The sequence below is a fragment of the Chiloscyllium plagiosum genome, unplaced genomic scaffold, assembly GCF_037043375.1.
Source record: "Chiloscyllium plagiosum isolate Xiang-an unplaced genomic scaffold, Cpla_swu_hap1 HiC_scaffold_14, whole genome shotgun sequence".
Taxonomy (NCBI): Eukaryota; Metazoa; Chordata; class Chondrichthyes; order Orectolobiformes; family Hemiscylliidae; genus Chiloscyllium; species Chiloscyllium plagiosum.
In genome coordinates this window covers 47,826,941-47,853,803 of record NW_028270152.1, presented here as the reverse complement: position 1 = coordinate 47,853,803, position 26,863 = coordinate 47,826,941, and the positions used below count along the sequence as shown (strand labels likewise).

Here is a 26,863-nt window from a genome sequence, read left to right as displayed (position 1 = left end):
ATCAAATATTGCAATAGCTTTTGCTTCACTGCATTACTTCATACATTTTAAGCAAGAAAGATAACCTAAGATTTGTAGCATGTACACAACTCCTTTTTAAAACACTCAATGTTTTTCAGTGGTGCTAAATATTTGTGTAAGTTTCAGTGCTGAAACTCTACCTAATGACTGGAGGGGCAAAAATAAAAGCACTATTGGACCAAATTAGAAATTGCAGGAGAAACACAGCAGGTCTAAATAGCACGTTTTGGATCCAGTGACCTGAAGCATCAACTTTGCTTTTTATCCTTAAGTGCTGCCGGATTTGCTGAGTTTCTCCAGTTTTTGTTTTTGTTTCAGATTTATAGCATCTAGAGTTATTTTGCTTTGTTTTTGTAGTCCATTGGATAATCTTATTCTCTTACAAAGTTTGCACTTGATTCCAGAACTGAAGCTCTGCACCTTAAGTTTATCAAAGTCTCTTCTTAACTAAAACTTGACATAACTTTCCAGCAATTTAATACAGAGATGCAAACATCTTTTAAATAAAGAAATATTTCTGCAATTTTGTCTTCCTTTGATATCCTTCAAATTGTCTGCTTTGTCCCACAGTCATGTGCATAACAATTTTTTTTTAAAGTCTTGGGTCTATTTATCATTCCGTTAAGTTTTTATTTAAAGATTGAAACTTCTTCTCAACTGATCAGATTTATTATTACATTTATAGAAGCAGACAAATGGATAATTCAGTTTGTGCTGCAATAAACTGTCCAGTTCCTCTAAAATCATAATTTTAATTATTTTTCAGTTTCCAAATGCCAGTGGTCAGTGTTGGGTTTTGACTTTTCTTTCCTATTACTATCCTATTTCCTGTTGCTATAAACTGGTGATAGTTAAAGACTAATTACAATCCATTGCCTTTTTTAGTTATTTTTATCAATGTATTCAGACATGTTATGACTCACCTCTGGGGCAAGTGGGACTTGATCCTTGACCACTGCACAACAAGGTTTTAAAGTTCAAATCTTACCACTGGCCATGGTGGGATTTGAACACATGTCCCCAGAATGGTAATCTGCGGTATTAGATTACAACACCAATGATTTTTCCACTATATCATCATCTCCTTGACCCCGCCACCTTTCTGATCCTAGACTTGTTGGTGTTACTTTGATATTGGAAGCTACTAGGGAATTATTTTTTTCAAAATGTAACTTCCTTTGCAGTAATGAAGGAACACTGGATTCCTCAAAGTATTAATTACAAAGCAGTATACTTAACTCACGGTGGCTTAGTGGTTAGCCCTGCTGCCTCACAGTACCAGGGACTTGGTTTCGATTCCCATCTCGAGTGACTGTCTGTGTGGAGTTTGCACAATCTCCCTGTGTCTTTGTAGATTTCTTCTGGGTGCTCTGGTTCCCTCCCACAGTCCAGAGATGTGCAGGTTAAGTGAGTTGATCATGTTAAATTGCCCATAGTGTTAGGTCCATTAGTATGGGGTAAATTTAGGGTAGGGTAATGGGTGTGGGTAGGATACTTTTCGGAGGGTTGGTGTGGACCTATTGCGCCAAATGGCCTGTTTCCATGCTGTAGGGAATCTAATCTTAAAAAAAACTCTAAGCTGATAGCTGTCCCGTTTGCTAATAAACTTCTCTTTATTGGTGGTTAATGACAGTAATTTGCATATTTATAATCAATAATAAAAATTTGCAAAAGTCTTAACGTTTTCTGATATATCCTTTTAAAATATTGTTTGAAATCCTCAATAAACAAGGTTGACATGCTGTTAAATGTCCGAATAGGTGATTTTTGACCTTTTTCACCAATTTTGCTTAAGTCCAGAAGTGGACCAGTTAATTGTACAAGTGAAGGGACAATAGAAAATAGTTTATCCTTTCTGCTCTCTTTACGGACCATGGGATCCATTTGAGAAAAAATAATTTTTCATTTTAATTGGGCGATTAGGATCTGAAGATTTCAAAGTCGCAATAGCTTCTCGACTTGGAAAACTTGAAACTTTGCAACCCTTTTAAACATTCTGACATGAACTTCAAAGTATAATATTGTGTACTACTAATATGGAGAAAATTCCTCCTTGAGTAAAGAATATAAATAGTTTGCTTATGTCCAGTTGGTGCACTGAATCCATTTAAAAAGTACATTTTCATGTCAGATAGCCAGAAAAACTTTGAGAAAATATAGAGCCATGTTAAAGCAAGTTTCTGTGGAATTAATGCATTTCCACTTATTCATTAAAACAAATTTAGACTGAATTGTTCCTCCAAAGATTTATGCAATTGGATAGAATGATTCCCTGAATCACAGAAATGTGATTTTTTCTTTGTGAAGAGAAATCTCTATACCAATAAGAAGTTGAAGGAATGGAATAGTAATGATTTTAGAAATACCAACAAATGTAAAAACTCCAGCAGAAGTAATGAATAAGGGTAACCAACTTTGAAAGTATAAGTTTTCATCTCAAGTGACTCACAGTTAATAAGGCAATAGAAATATTTCCTAGTCATCCCAAGTTTAAGATCATAAGCTTGCCATGATTAGTATTTGTTCCTGCTGTTATCATTGGGAAGTAAATTTGGCATCCTTTTGGAACACGTGATATATTGTTAAATGGGGAATCTAAAATGAATCTTGTGGATTGCTGTTTAATGAGTGATATTACTTCCACATTATTCAGGCTCTCAAAACTGAATTGCAATGTTTTCTAACTCTTACCTCCACGTTTCGAAATACTTTGTTAAGATAGTCATATCTGCATTTTAAGGTTTTGAAAGCGTAGATCCTATCTATTTTGCAAAAATTCAAATCTTTGTAAAACCTTGCTAAATTTTAATCTTTTTGGCAGTCTAGTTTAAGACCCAAGATAGTAGCTGTTTCATCTTGCAAAAAAAATCAGATCTAAAAAAAAGCAATGTTTTCTTGGGAATAATACTCATTGGCAGATTTCAGAAGACTCTGGACAAGATTTTATATTGTACTCAATAACTTCATGATCGATCTTTCTTTTTCTGTGTGTATTGTAATAAACTAAAGAAGTACTTGCCACCCCCTGCTTTTTACCTTTTCGTAATGTAAATGAGTAAGACTGGAAAATTGATTGCACTTTCTTATTTTCCTTCCCTACAGGGAACTAGACAATAATGAAATCTCAGGAATAATAGAAGATACAAATGGGGCCTTTGTTGGCTTGGATGGTCTGAGCAAGCTGTGAGTATCTCATCTTTTGAAGTCAGCCAAACTGCATGCATGAAAAGCTTATTCTTTTACAGCCATTGTTCTTGCGCTTGAGCTTTGAATAGGAACTTTGGGAATTAGGCTCATCTTTATGCTCAAGAAAATGATGAGATGCAATGACTTGTAATTAGCTATTCAGTTCAGAAGTTGCAACAGGGTGTACTTAACTATCTGTGCAACTATAAAATCCAAGGGATAGAATCTTGGAAATTAACCATACCTCAAGATCTTCATGGCATATCAGTTTAAAGAACCCACTGTCAAATATGCACAGTCAACTCCACTGTTGACTGTATGGATAGCCTTTGAAAATGATTTAAGATAAAGTGGGGATGACATGAGCGTCTTCTTTAGTTTTAAACTGAGTATTTATTTTGGAGTCTTGATCAATGCTGCCTTTTTAATTTTAATGCAAAATTTAATTTTTGCATGGTCCCTTATAATAATTTTTTTTCTGTGCAGCTCTGCAAATGCTGTATCTATGACTTCACAAGATTTAAATGATGCCATTTGGCTGTAATGAGGCCATGCCGCAATGAAGCTTAGTGAGAACATATGTTATAATATACCAAATTATGTATTACAAAATCTTTAATATGTAACTGTCATTGAGATCAAGATGTTGATGCAATGCATTAGTATTTTTACAGTATTACAAAAAGCTAAGGGAAAAGTCCTGTAATCCATGATAAGACAAGCACCTGTATAATAACATCACCTTGTGTTTATATTGTGCTTTTAAACATAGTAAATATCCTAAGGTACTGCACAGGGGCATTATCAAACAAGGTTTGACAACAGGCTGTATGAGATATTAGGACAGATAGGCAAAGGAGGTAGGTTTTAATGTGCACCTTGATGGATGAAAAAGAGGAATAAAAGCAGAGAGGTTTAGGCAAGGACCTCCAGAGCTTTAGAACCTTGGCAGCTGAAGGCACTGCCAGTGGTGTAGTGATTCAAACCAAGAGTGCCGAGAAACCTAGCATTGGGGGATCACATGTATTAATTAGCGTAAGACACAACATTTTTTTTCTGCTCTTTTAACATTCGTTTCATCACCTTCTGTAGCAGCTGCAGTAATCTATGCATCCTATTCAGTCCTGTTTGAAGTTGTACCCCTTCACAGGAAATACCTACATCTCAGCAATGCTGCTTTCATTTTTAACAGAATGCTTCTCCTCCAATCAAACTATGCACGTGTCTGTACCCATGGATTTTGTCACTTTGCACACTACACAATGCTATTGTTCAATGATTTCACTTTTTCAAATGTTGCATTTGCTTGTCGTATTTGCTCTAGATTAATGGAAGAATTGATGTATTTACATGTATTTTTCAACTTCATTTACTTTATTTTGCAATGCTAGTGTCATTTTACTGTTTTAAAGATGGTTGTAAATGGCATTAGATATTTGTGCTTGGATCACCTCTGGTACAAATTAATTTCTGAAAAATTTGCCCATCCCTCCTGTGCAAAAGGTTACAGATTTGGGATGGCACGGTGGCTCAGTGGTTAGCACTGCTGCCTCACAGCACCAGGGTCCCAGGTTTGATTCCAGCCTCCACTGTCTGTGTGGAGTTTGCACATTCTCCCCGTGTCAGCGTGGGTTTCCTCTGGGTGATCCGGTTTCCTCCCACAGTCCAAAGATGTGCAGGTCAGGTGAATTGGCCCTGCTAAATTGCCCACAATATTAGGTGCATTAGTCAGAGGGAAATGGGTCTGGGTGTGGTACTCTTCGGAGGGTCGGTGTGGACTTGTTGGGCTGAAGGGCCTGTTTCCACACTGTAGGGAATCTAATCTAAGAAAAATATATGATAGGCTGCAGCTGTGTGGATAAAACTTGCCCAAAAGGATGTTTTTCAGAAGTTTTCCACATGTCAGCGCTGGTGAGCTAAAACTTAATGTAACTTGCTAATGTCTTGCACAATGAAAAGTGATTGTGGCTGTCGCTGGAGTTCTTCTGATCAATGTTTTAATATCCAATCATCTTTATTTTACTTTGTCATTGGCCTTCTCCTTCACCCTCCAGTCATATTTTGGGAACTTTGTCAATGATTGCAAGATTCAGTTCCACTTGCAGTCCCTCAGATCATACAGCAGTCTGTACTGACATGCAGCAAAACCTGCACAGCATTCATGTTTGAGAGATAAGTGCCAGGTAACAATCATGCCACATAAGTGCCAAGCAATTACCATTCCAACAAGAAAATATTACCATCTCCTGTTGACATTTAGCTGACATTACCATTGCTGAATTCCTCCTTCAGTCAACACCCTGAGGAATACAATTGACCAGACACTGAACTTGTAAGGTTCCCTGATTTGTGTAGCCAATGAATAATTCACCTGGCTCATCAAAACTTACCACCATCTACAAGGCGAAAGTGAGGACTGCAGATGCTGGAGTCATGAGTGTGGTGCTGGAAAAGCACAGCCAGTCAGGCAGCATCCGAGGAGTAGGAGATTCGATGTTTCGGGCATAAGCCCTTCATCGGGAATGAGGCTTGTAGGTCGGGGCTGAGAGATAAATGGGAGGGGGTTGGGATTGTGGGGAGGTGGCTGGGAAAGTGATTAGGTGGATGAAGGTGAGGGAGAAGGTGATAGGTCAGAGGAGGTAGTGATGGACGGGTGTGGAGGGCGGTGTCGAGTTGGGAGGCTTGGGACTGGGACATTGTAGGGGGAGGGGAAATGTGGCGTTGGGCAATCAAGACAGGATGCCGCCTTGCGCATCGTTTCAGAGAACATCTCTGGGACACCTGCACCCACCGACCTGTGGCTGAACACTTCAACTTCCCCTCCCATTTCATCAAGGACATACAGGTCCTGGGCTTCCTCCACTGTCAAACTGTTACCACCTGACGCCTGGAGGAGGAACACCTCATATTCCACCTTGGGACCCTGCAACCACACTGGATAAATGGATCTCAACAGCTTCCTCATTTCCCCAACCCCCATAATATAATATCCCAGTCCCAAGCTGTGCTTTTCCGGCACCACACTCTCGACACCATCTACAAGGCCCAAGTCAGGTGTGTGGTGGAATATTCTCCACTTGCTTGAGTGAGTGCGACCACTCAAGAAACCTATCATCATTCAGTACAAAGCTGTTAATTTGATTGGCTTTCCCTCCACCACCACTGCATTAGTGATAAATGTGTAGAACATAGAAAAGTACAGCACAGAACAGGCCCATCAGCCCACAATGTTGTGCTAAGGATTAATCCTAATGTAAAATCAAATAACTTAACCTACGCACTCCTCAACTCACTGCTATCCAGCAGTCGCTTAAATGTTCCTAATGACTCTGCTTCCACCACCACCGCTGGCAACGCACTCCATGAATTCACAACTCTCTGCGTAGATGTGTGACATCTAAAAAAAATCACACTGCAGCAATTGAAGATTTTTATGATGCCAGTTTCCAAACCTGTGATGCCCATCGTCTGGAAGAACAAGGGCAAAAGCTGTATCGTAACATTAACCTGTAAGTTTCTCTGTCAGGGCAAACATCATCCTGAATTGGAAATGTATTGTCATTCATTCACGGTTTCTGGACCAAACTCCTGGAACTACATTTCTAATGGAATTGTGGGTGTACCTATGCCACATAAAATACTGGGTTTAAGTAAATAGCTTACCATGACCATGACCCTTTGTATGGAAATGATTATTGATTTTGCCACCCACATCCTTCCTATCAACTAGTGTAAGAGAACCTCAACTATTAAATGTGTATACCTTTTCCAGTGGGATACAATTGAAAGTCACTCTGGAATGGATAAACTGATTGATCTTAAAAAGAATTTTCCCTCCTTGGTCAAGGATACTCTCGTTGCAAAGTCTTCATTCTTAGCCTGATCCTAGTTGAATCAACCAGCTCTAGCATTTTTCTGGTCTGTGTGACTTCACTCTCCTGGATCAAAATTACTACGTTAATAAAGGGAGTTTGTCATGCTATTTGCTAAGTTTTTGGAGGAAAGAGAGAAGCCTTTCAGCATAGTTATACAGTCTAAAATCATTCTAAAGCAGAGTCTAACTTAATTTTAACAGTTTGCAGGGTGTCGTTATTTTATGGGGCTACAGGTTTAAGTGTTTCAAAAGGTATGCAAGGGCAGAAAATAAAGCAGAAGCAAGTAGATTTGGCTGGAAGATTTTGGAGCTATTTGAGTATTTTCTCCGGTGTAATGCTGGATGCTGCAGCTGTCAGCACAGTTAATCTAGCCCGTTATTTGCTGCTGATTACTGGACAGATTTTTATTTTTACTTTTTATTTTTTGGTACTTAATTTAATTTGAGCCACATGGCTTTCTTTTCTTGCAATTCATGAGTTCTTAAGGCATTTCTTTCGAAGCAGTAGAGCCCAGTACTAAATTTGTACTTTAATCTTGGAGCAGTTCAAGTTACCTCCTCTACGTATAATTTCTTTATCCAATTTTGCTGAACTAATTGTGCTTATTCTTTTTCTATTCATCTCCTGTATATGTTTGCGAAACTGCAGAACACTGTTTGGAAACGAGATCAAATCTATAGCCAAAAAAGCATTCATAGGCCTGGAGGCCCTCGAACACCTGTGAGTATCCCATAATACACCGAGTTAGCAGTCTGCCAACAGTGGCTGCTTTAGTAGGCTGCTGGCAATTTAATAGCTTCTTTGTAAACTGAGAAGAAGTTGAGTTTGCAGAGCCATCTGCTTCCTCCTGGTTATAGTCTAAACTTTGGTTATATTTTTCTTTTGTCCTTAAGGCATTAAAGGAGAACCTCAGATACTAGATAATTAAATTCAGTGACTCACCCGCACCCTGCTCAAATTTTTCTTTTGCTGATCTAGTTTCATAATTTTTTGCATGGATTTCATTTAGATGAGAAAGCTAATTCTAAAATAAGATCTTTTCCTGATTGCTACTGACTCATGAGAATCACTTTGTAGTCTTTCCAGATTGTTGACTCTTGTGACATAACATAGTGTGTAACATATTGTGATGGATGGAAGATAGGCCAGCTAACAGGAAATAATCGGTATAAATGGGTCATTGCCTAGCTGACAAAATAGTTGTGTGCTACAGGATCAGTGCTGAGGCCTCAACTTTTTACAATTTGAAAATGATTTGGATGAATGGATCAAAAGTAGGTATAGTTAAATTTACTGTTGACAGAATTTATTGATTCACAATGTGGAAAAGTTATGAAGAGGACATAAGGAGGCTACAAAAGGATGTAGATAGTTCAAGTAAGTGAGCAGAGGCTTGGCAAATGGCGTATAATATGGGGAAAATGTAAAATTGTACATTTTAGCAGGAAAAATTAAGAAAACATTATCGGAATGTTGAGAGATTGCATAGAGGTCTGGGTGTTCTAGTGCATGAATCAGATAACGTTAGTATGCGAACACATAAGTCAGTTAGAAAAGCTAATTGAATATGATTATTTCTCGCAAGTGGAATTGAATACAGAAGTAAGAAGGTTATGTTCATTTATACAGGACATTGGTGAGGCCACATCTAGAGTACTGTGTACAGTATTGGTGTCTCTATATAAGGAAGAAATGCAGCCCTTTTGGAAGCAGCTTATAGAAGGTTTACTAGACTTCAAAAACAACACTGAGAATTGCTGTTTGTTTTATAATGAGCAGTTGTACAGGATAGGCTTGTATCCACTAGAGTTTTGAAGAGTAATCGCTAACCTGATTGAAACATACAAGATCCAGGCAGGTTTAATTGTTTGGATGTGGAAAGGAGATCTCTTACAGGAAAAAAGAGAGCTAGGGATCACTGTTTGTTAAAAAAAAAAAAATTTCTGTCAGATGGCTGAATGTTTTTGGAATTCTGATCCATGAAAGGTAGTGGAAGCAAGTTTTTCACACATTTTTAAGGCATAGGAGATTTTTGATGAGCAAGGGGTAAAAGGTTATCTGGAGTAACAGGAATATAAAGTAATCAGATTAGCCATGACTGTGAAACAGGCATGGCATTTAAGGTTATTTGGCCACCTTCTGCTTCTAATTCACATCTTTATATGAATTGAAGATAAACAAAAACTGTGGAGAAATATCTTGTCAAAATATTTTATTTGTAATTTTAAATATTCATACACTAGTGACACAAAACTGAAATACCCACCATTTGTACTGTTAGTTTCCTCAAAATCTAGAATCCATCTCTACAGACAGTCGTGTTACCAATACTTAAAACTATTAGTTATTTGAGGCTTATGAATCAATACATTCTAGATCTATAACAGTCTACTGTACCTAATCTCCAGAATTCGAGTAGTTTTGATGATTTATTGAGAAAAAATTTTGGGATTTTATTTTTTTTGTTAGAACAACTCACTTCTATCCAGTCAGATTTCTGTGTTTGCTTGCAACTTTTATATGAAAACTAGTGTTCCAAGTTAGGAGAAGACATGCATTTCAATTGCCCTTCAGAACTTTCATTCTAGTAATGAAGTCAGATACACCAGCCAGTTTATATATAGTTGGTTATTCAATGACATAATGAGTAACTAATGTGTTTTTAGTGATGTCAGTTAGTTGACTGACAAGTATTATCTAATGCATTAGCAGTACACTCATGCCCTTTGGTAAATAGATCTGTGGGATTTTTTTAATGCCTACCTGAGAAGGCTAGATTCTTACACTTCAACGAAAAAGATTGTTGCAGCAGCAAAGGTTCAGCACTCCTTCGCTACTGTATTGAAGTGTTAGGTGACACTTCTATTGTCCATAGTTAAATGGGTTCAGCATTGTTTGGTTTGTCTCTTCAGTTTGCTTATTAAACTTTACTTTATGTAGATGTACTTGAGTGAAATGTTTGAGCAAATCTTGCATTTGTCGACCTTATTTAAACTAATTTTTAACTATGTACTTATTTTATACAAAGCAGTACTTTCTCAATGGGCTTATCTATATTACTTTAGGGCATTGTTGGGTAGAATTATATTCCAGAGGGGTTTTGATACTTTTAAACCACAAAATCACAGAATTGTTGAAGCACAGAAGGATGTTAGGTCCATTTGTGTCTGCACTAGCTCTTGGAATGTACAGTTACTTCATATCAAGTCCTTGTCTTCTTGTAACCCTGCTCATTTTTCCTTTTTAGAAAATAGTCCTAATTCCGTTTAGAATGCTTTGATTAAATCACTCTTGTTTACACGTTGGGCAGTGTATTCCAGGATTAACCACTTTATATGTGGGAAAAAAAGGTTTCTCAAAAATGTCACAAAAATAATTTGCTGGAGAAACGCAGCAAGTCTGGCAGCATCCATAGAAAGAAAAATCTGAGTTAACCTTTTGAGTCCAGTGATGCTTTGTCAGAATCAAAATTTGAAAATGGAAGTTCCTTGTATCTAGAATCATTTCCCTGACCACTTCTGTACTCTTTCCAACACCTTTATGTCCTTTCTAAGTTGTGGTGACCAGAACTAGACCAGAACCAGAACTGCAGCTGTGGAAGCAATAGTGCCTTTCACAAGTTCAACATAATCTCCTTACTGGTGTACTTTATGGTTCTATGAACAAAGTTTAAGATATACATGCTTTGTTAATTATACTGTCAACCTGTCCTGCCAATTTCAAAGACTATACACTCTGTCCCTTTTATTCCTAAACATTTTTTTTTGTAGTACTCTCTCTTTATAGTTTTTCTTACCAAAATCAGTCACATTTTACTGCATTAAATTTCACTTCCTGTCTGCCCATTCCACCAACTAGTATACATGTATGTCCTTTCCAAGTTCTACATTCACCTTCACCATGCACAATGTTTCCAAATAACTTTAAAATTTGCAAGTAAGGTATGTCCATTGAACCTATGACAGTAATGTATAGCAGGACAAGCTGTCATATTTATATTTTTGAATGTGACTGAATAGGGCAAACTTGAATGACTCCAGGTATGGGTTAACTTTAGATTCTCTTCCTTGACCCTCCAAAATAAATTGCTGAAAGGCCTGTGCAGTTTGTCAAATATCTCTGCAGCTTGTCAAATATCTCTGCAGCTCAGAAGTAAAAGGTAGATATCAAGGTGTACACATACAGTAGACTGTATACATGTAAGATTAAGTGGATGATCTTTTTCTTAAATGAACAAATTAGCTATTTTACCTTGGAAAATTTTGAAACAGTGGCGACATATAATTTCTCCTTCTACAGAAATCTGGGGAACAATATGATCAGGTCTATCCAGGAAGAAGCATTCACCAAAATGAAGAATCTGAAAGAACTGTAAGTAAATAGAAATTTGTCACACTAACTGGTTTGAAATTTGTTTTGGCTGGAAATAGTCTAATGGACACCAAAGCAAATTATACTTTGGAATAGGGATCTTTGAGGATAGAGTTCTTGCTTTTTTTTTGTAGTTACAAATGCAAAATGCATTTAAAATTATGTAGTTCACTGAATTGAATTTTCTGTTTTAAATTGCATATCACTAAACATGGGAATATTTCAATACTAGCCTGTTTAGTATTATAGAGTTTTTTTTTCAAAACACTTTAAATAACCTTCCTTTATGAACTTCGAAGCAGAACCTGAATCAGTTTTATTTGTACAGCTGAAAATGTGCATATCACAAAAAAAATCTGTTTTCATCAGCATGAAATATTATTTCACTAACTGTGAAGAACCTGATTCTTAAATATCTGAAAATTATGTTAGAAAGAAATGTTACCAGTTTAATTAGTGTATAATAGTCAGTTTTTTGAAAAATTTGATATTTTCATTTGGAAGTTTTTCAACCAATAACAAAAAGCTTAATTTTAGGAATCAGATGTAGTGGAAATTTCATTTGAGGATCAAATTGATCAGAGGCAATGCGAGGAGTGGCCAGTTTTATGACTAGGCTGTCATCATGATAATTTTAAAATTTGTGCACAAGATCATAGAAGGTTTGTGCTATAAGTAATTTACATCTGCATTTCTTTATCACTTCTGTTTTGGTCAAATTTTAATTTTTTTTTGAGGTGGTGACTAGGATAGTGCATATGGGGATGTATATAGATCTTTATACAAATTTTAGAAAATGTTTGGAAAAATGTCTGTCCATGAAGTCATTAACAAAAATAAGTGTGCTGAATTCGAGGAAACCATGGAACATCTAAGGCAATTTGAGAAAGGCAATTTGATAATGTTATTGCCAGCTCCTTTAAAAAAATGTTTAAATAGATGTTGTCTTGCTCTTTCTTCATATTGGAGTATGATGGCCATTTTCAAGCATATATCCAATTCCCTTTACATAATTCCAACAAACATTTAGTCAGTGAGCTCTAGGTCAACACAATTTGCTGCTACTTTTGTTAATTATTGCAATTCTTATTCGAATGTTTCCAATCTCCTACCAGTGGAAACAGTTTCTTGCATCCTAGTCTATCAAGACTCTTCATAATTTCAAACACCTGTCAATTTCTTCTTCATCTCTCTGCTGTAAGGATAATGAACTCAACTTCTTTAGTCTATGGATCCAACTTAAGTACATATTCCTGCTGCTATACTAATATATTTTCTCAGCAGCTTTTCTGAGGCGTTGGCATTTTTTCTGTAAAATTGTTTGCATTTCCTGACCTAAGATCTAATTTAGTAAGCACCAATATATAAATCACAGGGACACCTTACATCACTGATCTTCTCAACTTTTTTAACCAGCTTCAAAGATTTGCCTGTGAATCCACTTATCCTGTCTTTACCCAAATTATGTTGGCAATTAATTGACTCATATTTGTAAGTGCTAACCAACTTGACCATGATAACATATTGTTTGCGCTACAGATTCTGGCTGCTTGTACATGCACGCATTCTTTAATTTGGAAGAACTAGGAACTTTTCATTTTACATTCAAACTAATGTATTTCAGGCAAATGCATTAAGGCTGCTCCATTAATCATAACTTTATTTAAGCATCTAATAGAATTACAGAAATAATGTTCAGCACATTAATGGTTAAAGTATTTCTACAGATCAATGAACAGTGATAGCTTTTTATGTGACTGCCAATTAAAATGGCTGCCACAGTGGCTCATTGGAAAAGGCTTCCAATCCAGTATAGTCGCTACATGCGCTCATCCAGAATCACTAAAAGGCCAAAGCATCTTCATTGTCGCTGCAGAAAGTTTTGTTTGTGGTAAGTTTTTTTTTGAAGGAATTAAAAGCTTTTGACTAATTGTGGGGCATATTTCTGCTGAAGTTGTCTTTGTCTTAATATTTAGTCTAATTTTAGCTGTTCTTGAATCACATGACTCACCTATTTAGTTGGTTCATTTAGCTTCAGTAGTCCGTTTGCTAATGAAATATAAAGGTATGTTGCATGAATCATTATATAATTTGATTGAAATTATATAAAATGCAGTTCTTCTCCAAGATTGACCTGATGTAAGTGCTCTTCAAATAGTGATATAGAATTGGTTACAGAGAAGAATGTGGTTTTTGTAGGTAAAACTTCTGGAATGGTCAGGCCTAGTAGAAAATTGCTTATCTTTAATACCCACTTGATGCAATTGTTATTGAAAATTTGCTGTCTCGAAGAAGCTGGCAGAAGCTGAGTTCTGGCTATTGCATATTGATTTGATGCACTATACCAAAGTATCCTCTTACTTTTGAAATGGGCATAAAGAGGATGGTAAAAACAATGACTGCAGATGCTGGAAACCAGATTCTGGATCAGTGGTGCTGGAAGAGCACAGCAATTCAGGCAGCATCCGAAAAGCTTCGAAATCGACGTTTCGGGCAAAAGCCCTTCATCAGGAATAAAGGCAGAGAGCCTGAAGCGTGGAGAAATAAGCTAGAGGAGGGTGGGGGTGGGGATAGAGTAGCATAGAGTACAATAGGTCAGTGGGGGAGGAGATGAAGGTGATAGGTCAGGGAGGAGAGGGTGGAGTGGATAGGTGGAAAAGGAGCTGGGCAGGTCGGACAAGTCCGGACAAGTCAAGGGGATCGTGTTGTTGGAGGTTCTAACCTCCAACAACACGATCCCCTTGACTTGTCCGACCTGCCCAGCTCCTTTTCCACCTATCCACTCCACCCTCTCCTCCCTGACCTATCACCTTCATCTCCTCCCCCACTGACCTATTGTACTCTATGCTACTCTATCCCCATCCCCACCCTCCTCTAGCTTATCTCTCCACGCTTCAGGCTCTCTGCCTTTATTCCTGATGAAGGGCTTTTGCCCGAAACGTCGATTTCGAAGCTTTTCGGATGCTGCCTGAATTACTGTGCTCTTCCAGCACTACTGATCCAGAATAAAGAGGATGGCTCAAGACTTTGAGAAAATGTTCGTTGTGATATTCACTGACTTTGCATATGACTTGAAATGGTATAAAGAATTCCAAATTGAAAACAACTGTTCACTGCAGATTTTGCAGCAACGGTATTGAATTTAACGTAATTCTTTTACAATGTTACTGAGTTTCATTATCTCGTCTTCTTTATCATCTGATTTGATGATACCAAGTGTTTGAATATTGAGAAGTCATTTTTTGTCATTTGTTAAGTCTAAGGAGGACAAAAACAAAATATTTTACTATGCAAATTTATTTAAAATTGTCCTTGTTGATTCTGCTAGCTTAATGTGAATCCTTTCCCACTTGAAATTTGAAATCGTACATTTTTGGCCATTTTGGTTATACCCCTTATATTCACTTCATTATGTGTTGATTTTATCACTATTTGTTTTATTTCTGCAACAGTGTCTTGCCAATCCAAAGCCATACACATTGTTTCTTTAAATTGAAACATATGTTTCCTATTTAACTATTCAGATGACTTTCCAAAGCCTCAGATCATAGTTCAACCTGAGACAACCATGGCTATGCTTGGCAAAGATATACGTTTCACTTGTTCTGCAGCAAGCAGTAGCAACTTTCCGATGATATTTGCCTGGAAGAAAGATCATGAAATTCTTCACAATGCTGAGATTGAGAACTTTGCACATGTGCAGGCAAAGAATGGTGAAGTAGTGGAATACACAACCAGTCTTCTTTTAAGAAAAGTGAAATTTTCAGATGAGGGAAGATATCAGTGTATTATAACTAACAACTTTGGCTCGACCTACTCCAATAAAGCTAAGCTTACAGTAAATGGTGAGTATAAGTAGGATAAGCACCTGATAAGTTCACAATTCTACTAATTTTTACGTCAGTTGTTGCTAAACATGCAAGTTCAAGTTAATAATGCCAAATACAGAAGAATAACTGGCTCCATAAATCTTGCAGATGTTTGTTTTCATATAGGAACAGGAGAAGGCCATTCACCTCTTTGAGCCTGCTCTGCTATTATTCCAGATCTTTGCTGATCATTTACCTCAATGCCATATTTCTGATCTACCTCCCTACCCCTTAATGTCATCAATAATTAGAAATCTATCAATGTCTTGAACAAACTTAATGACTGAGTTTTTGCAGCCTCCTTAGAGAATATCAAAGATTTGCCCAAAGATCCGAGTGAAGTTGTTCCTCCTCATCTTAATCTTAAAAGGCTTGTCATTACTGAGAATTGTATTCTCTGGCCTCAAACCACACAACCAGAGAAGTGTCTTTTTCCCCCCCCCCCACCCCCGCAAATATTCTTTCTGTATCTTCAAAAAAAAATTAAGTTTCTAAGATGATCCCATATCCTTTCTAAGAAGCTCCAGAGAATCAGGCCCAGTCTCTTCAATCCTTCCTCATAGTATAGTTCTGTCATTCCCAGAAAACTATTTGTGAGCCTCCACTGCACTACCTTATGTCCAGTATATCCTTTCTGGAAAAGGAGACCAGAATTATACAAAATACTCCAGGTGCAGTCTCACCAGTGTACTGAACACTTGAAGCAAGACTTCTCTGTTCTTGTACTTAAATCCTGTTGTGATAAAGGTTAATGTCACTTGTTCTCCAAATAGCTTCCTGCACTTGCAAGCTAATTTTCAGTGACTTGTGACCAAAGACACCTAGATCCCTTTGGTAACCAACACTTACCAACTCTCACAATAACTCTGCACCTTTGTTCCTCCTATCAAAGTGAATAAAATTCATTTATCCATATCCTATTATATCTGCCATGGTCTTGCCCACTTTAGTCTGTTTAAATTCCCTTTGCATCCTCCTCGCAATTCAAATTCTTATCAATCTTTGTACAATCTGCAAATTTGCCTGAACTCCAAAACACTGATATAGAGAGGTGCCCAAGCACTGATTCTTGTGGTTCTCAAACTGTCACGTCCTGTCAGTCTGAGAATAAGCAGTTCATTCATACTGTCTGCTTTTTGCACGATAACCAATTTCCTGTCCTTGCTAGGGTATTACCCACAAACCCATGCAATTGTAACTTTATTTACTAAGCTCCCAGGAAGGACTTTTTTTTAAAAAAGTATTTTTTATCTTCAACTTGCAGACAACTGACAAGATCCTAGTGTAGGGAAAACTTACAGTTCAAATGCTGCGCTAGCAGTGCAATAAAATTCCAAACGTAGTGACCTTTTTGTGATATTTGTTTGCTTAATGATAACTGAAAATCTGACACCTCTACCTCAATTTTCTCCTCCTGGGTTGTAAGGAAATAAACCCACAAAAATTGAAATTCATAATTTGTCTTCAACTTGTTTAATCAGCAATGTTTTGAACAAGCTTGAACATTTTATGTTTACAGTGTTACCGTCATTTGTTAAGACCCCAAGAGATATTACGATTCGAACAGGAGCCAATGCTCGTCTTGAATGTGCTGCCACCGGTCATCCGACTCCACAAATTGCATGGCAGAAGGATGGCGGCACAGATTTTCCTGCAGCTCGAGAAAGGCGAATGCACGTGATGCCGGAAGATGATGTTTTCTTTATCGTGGATGTCAAAATTGAAGACATGGGAATTTACACTTGTACAGCTCAAAATATTGCTGGGGCCATTTTGGCCAATGCCTCACTCATGGTGTTGGGTAAGTGGATTCAGCATTTATGTTTTATTTAGGGTTACTGCTACATAGTACAATTAGTAAGTAGGAGTAAGCATTTAAACACTATCACTTTTAAGTTAGTAAATGGCCACGTGAGATTGTTTTACTGTTCTAAATCTCATATCACTCTAACTTGATAATATAATCTTTGTATGAATTGATAGATGTCAATTGTGCCAAATGCACAGGGAAAAGCAAACAAACTGTTTCTTTTTAAAGTTCTCACCTAATATTTGTAAGAAGAAACACTAATTGAAATACTTCTTGGTTAGATTTTTCCTTTTTAAATTTTCAGGGAGATTTACAATTTTGCATCTATTCTCGGAACTGTTTGAGTTGATATTGGTATCTTGCCTGTGTCCTGTAACGAGTCTATTTCATATTCTGTCTCTTCTTTAACAATTCAAGATCACACTTGTTTATTGAATGCGTGGAGGTGTTTCACATTGTATTCTTAGCATAAATAAAATTTCTAAAAGGAGGACCCACCAATGTATTTGATCAAAGTGTCAAACATAAGTTAAAAGCACATGGTTGTGCAAAGATGAGTAATAGATCAGATGAGTGGACAGAATCTAATTAATGGCAAGATTAATCCGGAGAACTAAATTAGTATGAGGGAAGCTAGCTAGAGATGTAAATACATCTCTTTAAAAAGTAAATAAAGTGAATATGGTCCCTCCAGAGAATGTGTGTTAATAGTAGATATTAATGAACAAATATTTTATCTGTTTTCATTTCAGAGGATAAATAATTACCATAAATAAATGTAAATCAGGAAGAAGAGAGGAATTTGGTGGAATTGCAATCACCAAGGAAATGGTACTGATGATGGACATGCAGGCTGACAAGTTCCCTGAGTTCTGATAAACTACATTCTAGGGTCTTAAGAGGTGGCTAAGTAGGTAGTAAATATGTTGATGGTAATTTTATAAAATTCCCTAGACTCTGGAGAGATTCCATCAGACTGGAAGTAGCAAATGCAACTTTTATTCAAGAACAGTGTGAGGCAGAAAATGGGATGCTGTGGATCAATTTGTTTGTCAGTCATGGGGAAGATTTACCAATTCTTAAGGAGGTTGTTTTTATTTTTAAAAAACTTGAATAAAATAATTGGGAAGAATCAGCATTGATTTGTAAAAAGGAATTGGAGTTCTTTATCCTAAGTATATGTTATGCCTTTAAAGAGAAGCATGTTGGCATGCTGTGCTTTGATTTCTATAAGGTATTTAAGATGTCATTAAAGGAACATAATGAAAATAACCGCCCATGTTAGAGAGGGAACCAGATTATCACAAATGAATGACAGGAAAACCATATTGTGGTTAGGAGGAGGGAGGTGGAGAAATACTGAGAACAGTAGTGTATGAAATAAAATGAATGTAGACTGACATTTTGGAGGTAAACAACCCTTCATTGAATAAAATTTAGTCTGAAAAGTTCCATTGTTCAAATTGGACAAAACCTGGGAGAATGTATACCCCAGTCCAACACCGGCACCTCCAAATCCAAAGTTAAAAATCACACAACACCATGTTATAGTCAAACAGGTTTATTTGGAAGCACTAGCTTTCAGAGCACTGCTTTTTCATCAGTTGGTTTTATAAAGTTCTGTGTGCGAGAGTGTTGTCTTGATAGCTGAATGAGAAACCAGGGCTTATTCTCAATCGTTAGTATCTCTACAGTGCAAAAAGGCGCTATTTGGCCCACCAAACTTCTGAAAAGCATCACACCCAGACTTGACCCTACTTACCATAGCTAATTCACCTAGTCTGCACAGCCCTAGAGTCTACAGGGCTACTTAAGTAAGGCCAATCCACCAACCTACTCATTTTTGGACTGAAACCACAGCACCTGGAGGAAACCTGCACAGACACAGAGAACATGCAAACTTCACAGAAACAGTCACCTGAGGGAGGAATCAAATCCAGGTCCTTGGTACTGTGAGTTGTCCTATAGTAATGTAGAGTGGTAGCCAATTCTCAGAAATGGAGGCCGAGAAATCGGGGGAAATGAATCGAAGATTTCATAGCATATATAACACCGAAATCGCCCTTTTCTGCCCAGTTTAACATTTAATGTTTCATTCAAGCTTGGAGCTTTCTTTCCTCACCTAAATCTATCATTGTAACTCTCTATTCCTTTCTTCCTTATAGTTTTTCAAATACAATTTCACTATCATTTGAACCATTCTCTGGTAGTAAGCTACACATTTTCACAAGAATTTCTTGGTAACTACTTTATATTGATAGCTTCTTTCTGCTCTTCACAAAAGAATTTCTGCAAAACATGCCCATTCGTATTTATTTTAGCTAGCAGTGCAGCTAATAAAGAAATTGACCATTTCAGGCTTCTCTTCCCACCTATTCAGATGAATCTAAAAGCACTTTTAGGTAAATTGAGGTTATAATGACATTTATGCCCTAGTTAGACATTTGATGCATTTCAATAAATTTTATTCTCACACCCACTGACTTCATAAATTAAAATATGTGTCCCTTAAAATTGAAGATGAAAGAATTTCACCAATTAACTTGTTCATTTTGTATTCCTAGAAACCCCATCACTGGTTTATGCCCTTGAAGACCAAACTGCAGTGATTGGCGAAACTATAGCTCTGCAATGCATGGCATCAGGAAGCCCATCTCCACGGATAACTTGGTTAAAAGGTGATGAATCTCTGGTGGTTACAAAGAGACATCATTTCACATCTGGAAATCAGCTGCTCATCATACGAAATGTGGTATTGGATGATGAGGGTAAATACACATGTGAGATGTCTAACACCCTCGGCACGGAGCGAGCTCATAGCCATCTCAGCGTTTTACCATCATCAAGGTGTGTTGTGGGACAAAGCAAAAAAGATGGAACTATGACTGTTGGTATTGTCGTCATTGCTGTGGTTTGCAGTATTGTAATAACTTCACTGGTTTGGGTATGCATCATCTATCAGACCAGGAAGAAGAGTGAAGAATACAGTGTTACCAATACAGGTAGGAAAACAAAGGATTTATTATATAATACCATCAGTGTCTAAGATACTCAATGCAGCAAGTTGCTCTTAAGCACAATCATTTTGATTGAAGAATGAGTAGTTCTTTTGCTACTGGTGCACCTAAATTATGATTAAATGTCATGTATTTTGCATTTCATCTGTGATCCTCTTGCCAGTGTATTTGATTTTAGTGTTTTAAGTCACTGGAAATGTGCTTCTTCCTTGTAGTTAATTTTGTTTAAATTGGAAAATTTTAATCCTGAAGTTTTTTTGTGATATTTAGTACTTTAGCATGGCCTTGTCCTTTTTAAAAGACATTGTTCATAAACCTTATTTATTCGGAACAGAAAAGTGCTATCTATTTTAATTGGGGAATACACCAACCAATATATCATACCGTTGTTCCATCTATGCATTCCATAAATTCAAATAGTTATCTTCAGTGATCTGTAATTTGTAGACAGCAATGTGACATGAACTTTGAGTCACAGCTGACAATCGTGGGAAGAAACTAATTTGTCAGTGTGTTGTCTTTGAGTTAGAAGGTCTTGGGTTCAAGATACTTTTTTTTTCCCCAGAGATTTGAACACAGAGATCCAAGACAGTGTATAATTATCAGATGAGACGTAATTTCTAGTGTGCTGGCCAATGTTTAGCACTAACATTGGTTATCTTATCGTGATAGCATGTGTCTGGAAGCATGCTGTGTGCAAATTGCTTTAAGTATCCTACTTTATACCAGTGATTACATTTAAATTGTAAAACACCTTTTCATAGATCCGAGGGTTGCGAAAGGAGCGATGTAATCCTGTTGTCCTCCTTCACCATTAAAATTCATTCCAACTAAACTATGCAAAATATTGTGCGTGACAGTAAAGGTATCATATTGCATCAAAACTGTTTCAGCTGTGATATCACTATGTTAAGTGGTGCTTCTATTAATTGACTATTCTTTTTCCATAATTAGAACAATTAGATGAGAAAAAGATAACTACTAACCTGTTGATTTTGAAATGAAAGCTTAGTTTATAATTTTACTTAGCAGTTTTTAAGTAAGATTTATGAAACATAGAAGTTTTCATGACAAGAGGCAGCCCATCAAGTAGCCACCCAGCCCAATCCTGCTTTCTGACTCATAGTCCATAATGACAATTCTTCAAGTGCCTATCCAAGTAGAGAACCAGAAATACTGAGTGTTTCAGATCCCCATCACTTCAGGGGTGAAGAAAATACCTTTTGAATTTCTTTGAAAACACATTCCTCTTATTATATAATCTATGCCTCTTGGTTATGGATTTCTCAACCAAGTGGTACAGAGCCTTTTATTCCTGGTGAGTTTTGAGAAGATTCAGGTTGAGGTTCTGGATGTAGGTTTGCTTGCTGAGCTGGAAGGTTCATTTTCAGACATTTCATCACCATACATAGTCACTAAAGTAATTCAATTCTGTACAGTAGCATATGAAGACACAAATAAACAAACCCAATGTGTTTCTTATCTTTACAAGATTATATTTACATAGTGCTTGTGTATAAGGCGTCAAATAATACAAAGGATGAAATGAAACTGTGGACCAGGAGCCATGACTCCCCTTCTCTCAGCCTAGTATAAATACCTTCCTGTTTTTCCCTTTTTTTTAGCTTTGACAAAGGATCAGTTAGACTCGAAACATCAACTCTTTTCTCTCCTTACAGATGCTGCCAGACCTGCTAAGATTTTCCAGCATTTTCTCTCTTGGGATTATATTTACATTTGAGGCAGCGGGATAGTCTGATAATTGAATGGACCCCCCTCACATTTAACTTAGCTGCCCCAGTGTGTCCTTCAGGACATAGTCCTGGACTTTGGAATGTGCCAGTTTGCAACACTGGGGTTAATTCCTTGTTCTGGAAGACCATACTTCCTTAGCTTGTCTACTTACTTTAGAGGAAAGTTAAGAATCCACCAAGCTGGTGGGGGACTGAAGTCACTTTTAGGTCACAGTTACTGGTTTTTATTAAATTTCTAGATCTTTGTTTAAAATTAATTGTAAATTCTCAATCTACTATAGTATAGCTTTGTTTGAACCCTTAATCCAGGTGGTACACACACTTAATTCCATGCCCTTGTGAGTAATTTTAAATTGTACAACTTTGAAATATTGGCATGACGTCAAGATATTTCTGAAGATTAAATAACTAAGCTGGGCAATTTGCATGTGAAAGCAAGTTTATACTTAGTAAGTAGTTAGTGAATTAAAATCCGTCAAAGATTTTCATATTGAGTGAATTGAATTGTGTTTGAAATTAGAGATGGTTAATCCTCTATTATAATTCTGCTGTAAGGAAAATGTGACTGGCTTACTTCTCACCTGTGTTTACCTTGGAACATGCATATATTATAGATGAAACCATCGTGCCACCTGATGTACCAAGTTACCTCTCTTCCCAAGGGACATTGTCTGAGCATCAGGAAACATGTGTCAAGATAGATGACAGTAGCAATTTGCAATTAGCAGCAACACTTTCTAATGGACGTATGGAGAGCAATGGTATGGCTTTTTAAAATCATGTTTCTAATGAGTATATTATAAATAAGATGTTACTCGGCTCTGAGCCTACTGTACTATTCAACATGATCGTGGCTGATCTCCATACCCTGTGCCCTCTTGCTCCCCAGTCTCTTGATTCCTCTTGCCCAAAGAACAAGATCTAACTCTTCCTTGAAAACATTCAGTATTTTGCTGCAATCACTCTGTGGCACAGAATTCCCCAGGCTCACCAATTTCTCAGTGAATAAATTTCTCCATGTCCTGGACAGTGTACTTATCTTTTAGACTATGTCTCCTGGTTCTGGGCTCCCCAATTATCAGGAACATTCTCTTCCTACATTTTACCACATGTAATCCTATAAGAATTTTATAGGTTTCTGTGATAGTTCCCCTCATTCTTCTAAATTCTAGTGGATATAGGCCTAACCAATTCAGTTTCTCTTCATTGATCAGGTCTGCCATCTCAGGCATCTGATCTGCAACTTTTGTTGCACTCTTTCCCTGACCAGACCACACAGTGGTTGTGGTTTTACCAAGGCCCTGTACAAGTGCAATATGATGTCACTCCTCCTGTACTGTCATCCTCTAGCTATACAGGCCAACATACCATTTGCCACTCCCTGCATACTTTGTGACTAGTGTACAAGACATCCAGGTTTTGTTACAACTCCCCTTTTTCTAATCTATCAGCAGTCACAGAATCTGCCTTCACGTTTTTGCCCTAAGTGGACAACCTCACATTTCACAGAATCCCTACACTATGGAAGCAGTCCATTCGGACCAAGTCCACACCAACCCTCTGAAGAGCATCCCACCTAGACCCACTCCAACACCCTATCTCTGCAATTCCCATGGCTAGCCTGACGTTCATGGATACTTGTGGGCAATTTAGCATGGCCAATCCACCAAACCTGCACAAGATGGAGCAACACCCGGAGAGAATGAGGGAGAATGTGCAACGCTACTCAGTCACCGCAAACTGAAATTGAACACTGGTCCCTGGTACTGTGAGGCAGCAGTGCTAACCACAGAGTCACTGAGCTGCCCATGTATCCACATTATACTACCTCATCTGCCATGCATTTGCCACTCACTCAAATAGTCTATATCGCAGTAAAGTATCATGCCCCTACAGTTCATCCTTCTGTCCATCTTTGTGCTATCTGCAAACTTGGAGGTACTTTTCAATAATAGCAAATAGGGCATTTTTCAAAATAAAATCCTGGATATATTGCTTGACATCATCTATGGAACTCTTTACCATATATTCAAGATAGATCTTCAAGCAGTAAGGGAATCCAGGGTTATGGCAGGGGAAGAAGCAGGAAAATGAAGTTGAGGATTCAGATCAGCCATGATCTCATTGAATAGCATACTTCTTTCTGTAGTCTTATAGGACCTGATTGAAGGGATGCTTTTCCTCCAAATTCTATCAAGTTAATCTTGAAACTAAGTTCCACAAAGGACTGACCTGGTTTGCTGTTTTATATTCAATATTGCAGAAAGGAGTTGTGATATTCCTGTAAACTGAGGTCCACACATTTAGCAGGATACAAGATGAAATATAGGCATCCTGGGTCCTCAGCTGAGGTCTTGCTCACTATTCATTGACATTTGGTCTATATTTAGACATAGAATGATCTTCCTCATTCTGTAACAATTATAAGTGGAGACTAAATAGTGGAATACCTAGATGTATTAATGAGCATACTTTTATAGAACAGCCCATGTCACGTTATGGAGCTCTAAACTGTTCTTAATTACAGGTATGTGTCAGTCTAATGCTGTAAGCTGTGTAGAAGTGGCATCCCATAATCACTGCAGTCAAACAAATTGTTTTGGTTGTAATGTAAATGATGGATGTAAACATGTAGCAGGAGGAAGACTGGGGTCAGAAAAAACAGGTACGTGAATTTTACAAACCAAAATCCATCTAATTATAAAATATTTATTTCCTAACATTTTATTTTTATCTGCTTTGAAAAGATGCAAAAACAATTCATTTGAAGATCATTTCAGATTCCAATTTACAATTAAAATTAGTAGTTGAATAGAGCCATTGAGGAGCTGTAGAGTGCATAAAATGCACTGGAATATTTGCACACAAATTACAAGTTCGAGCAATGTATTTGTTTTGTCCAATGCCTGAGAATTTCTCCATGTTTATAGGTTATTTTGGTGTTCCAGATCAGTTTGGTACTACCAACATTTCCTCCAAGGAACGTGAATGGTCAAATCCAAATAAATGTGTGGATCATGTGGATGAAAATCATGGTACAGAATGGAATGGAACAGACGAAGGCATTTTGAATTGTTATTTATGCAACGGAACATCCAGTGGTATAAGGGAGAGACAAGGGCTTGTGTATCCTAGCAATCATGACAGGATGGTGTCACAGGTACAAAATGTAACACCTGCAAAGATTGCTGACACAAAAGGTAATGTTTGGCCTTTAATTATTAATTAATAAGTCACTGCACAATAAATTCAAAGAGTAATGAATAAGAGTGCAAGCAGTTGTACTCTGACTATTCTAAATCTAATAGAAAAACAGACCAAAGATATTTACAGTTCTTAAACTTATATCAAATATATTTCTTTTAGGTCTGTCTTCCAAACCTGTGCAATTTTGTCAGGAACATCATAAGCCTGTACAACTTCCATTGTTGGAGACCTCAAGCCATCAATCGGTACCTTTGTGTGAGAAACCTCAGTCTGTACTGTGCTGTGATGCAGAAGGTGACATCAAACAGTCTTTACTACTGAATGGACAGTTATCACAATCTTACAACTTGGTCTGAAGAACAAGTAAATTGAATACAAACTTATGCCTGTGCACTGAAAACATTTTTTGTTACTACCTCATCTACAATGAAGAGTCATGGCAGGACAGAGCTTGTATGGGAACAATCCTATTTGAGCGTTCTTTGTTTATTTTTAAGCTTCCTTGGGAAGTATTAGTAGCTCAACAATTGACTTGCATTTAAAGCATGTAAATGCAGGGCATAATGTACATAAAGGAATGTTTTGCTTTTCTATGTTTGTATATGTGTTTCCATATGTATCTTTTACAGAAGATATTTTAAACCTATTTAGTGCATGAATAACTTTCTAGAATTTTGAAGCTATTTCTCAGTTATGTTGGTTGCTGTTCTTAAATTTTGCAAAGCCTACTGGTGCCTTATAGAAAAGGGTCATAATGAATACTTATAAACACATTTACCCTTACACTGAATATAATTACCATACTGGACATGACAAAAAGGATTTTGTAAGGAAATGCTTACATTGTTTGATGAGGGTCTTAAAGACATTACATTTCTCCAGTGTCATTTTCTTTGTAGTTTGGTACAGAAATGATAGAAAAGTCACTCATAGTTGTAATGGTATAAGTTGGAATTCTGTGACTGTGAAATATAGGACTTTATCAGCCAATGGGACACTGGAGAAATTGAAAATATGTACAGTGTCCAGATCACTTGGAAAAGAGATCTTGTTAGTTGATTTTGAAAAACTGCATTATTAGAAAAATAGCAAACAATATTTGGTTAACACAATGCTGTCATCTCTATTCGCAAATTTTGCTCCTTGGAGATCACAGTTTTAAAAAAAGACTAATCAACTGCTAAAATTGGAAACAAATGTAAAAGAACAAAGATCTTGGAATTAAAGTTCTGTTGAAATAATGTCACCCTTCTAGTAAATATTCTCTATGCTGAATCTGCCTCAAACACATAATAAGTACAATTGTGTGACTATTAAACATTGCCAGAAAGGACACAGCAAAGCTGCTCAATAGAGGCAAAGAGAGGAAGGAAGTGTTACTTCTCTGCACAAGTATTTATTTATACAATTTGGTAAAATATACATTGTTACAGAAAATGTAAAATATAGAAGTGTCTAACAAAGATGTCTAATAAAAATCATTTATAATACAAAATCGACTTCAGTGCAGTTCTCTTATTAAATCTCCAATCTTGATAGTGATCATAGAAGCAACTTGTGCATTTTATCATAAGTTCCTAGAAAGATAAAACCACCAAAACTGATCCATGTTACTCTGGGGACAATTCCTGAAAACAAACTGGAAAATAAAGAAAAATATATTCAAACTATAATGTCCAACTTTTTCTGCTTCTGTTAATAATCCAAAAAAAGCTATTTTGGATAAGTTTAATTCTATTTTCATGTTTTCTGT

General features: G+C 37.0%; 2 protein-coding genes across 7 annotated transcripts in view; one reads left to right on the top strand and one right to left on the bottom strand.

Annotated features, from left to right (window-relative positions):
* lrig1 (leucine-rich repeats and immunoglobulin-like domains 1) overlaps positions 1-26,447 on the top strand; it is a 121,269-nt gene extending 94,822 nt beyond the window's left edge. The window contains exons 9-19 of one of the 2 annotated variants that reach the window (XM_043708289.2): positions 3,124-3,204; positions 7,731-7,802; positions 11,382-11,453; positions 13,181-13,344; positions 14,978-15,298; positions 16,842-17,123; positions 19,697-20,134; positions 22,518-22,664; positions 24,431-24,568; positions 24,834-25,103; positions 25,270-26,447. In XM_043708289.2, coding sequence (XP_043564224.2) covers positions 3,124-3,204; positions 7,731-7,802; positions 11,382-11,453; positions 13,181-13,344; positions 14,978-15,298; positions 16,842-17,123; positions 19,697-20,134; positions 22,518-22,664; positions 24,431-24,568; positions 24,834-25,103; positions 25,270-25,466 — 2,182 coding nt within the window. In that variant the 3' untranslated portion in view covers positions 25,467-26,447. The remainder of the gene's footprint in view (positions 1-3,123; positions 3,205-7,730; positions 7,803-11,381; positions 11,454-13,180; positions 13,345-14,977; positions 15,299-16,841; positions 17,124-19,696; positions 20,135-22,517; positions 22,665-24,430; positions 24,569-24,833; positions 25,104-25,269) is intronic. The other variant, XM_043708290.2, reaches the window with a different exon arrangement.
* Positions 26,448-26,484: 37 nt separating this feature from the next.
* slc25a26 (solute carrier family 25 member 26) overlaps positions 26,485-26,863 on the bottom strand; it is a 203,286-nt gene continuing 202,907 nt past the window's right edge. For 4 of the 5 annotated variants that reach the window (XM_043708292.2, XM_043708301.2, XM_087994419.1 and 1 more), the window contains one exon: positions 26,485-26,749. In XM_043708292.2, coding sequence (XP_043564227.1) covers positions 26,653-26,749 — 97 coding nt within the window. In that variant the 3' untranslated portion in view covers positions 26,485-26,652. The remainder of the gene's footprint in view (positions 26,750-26,863) is intronic. The other variant, XM_043708297.2, reaches the window with a different exon arrangement.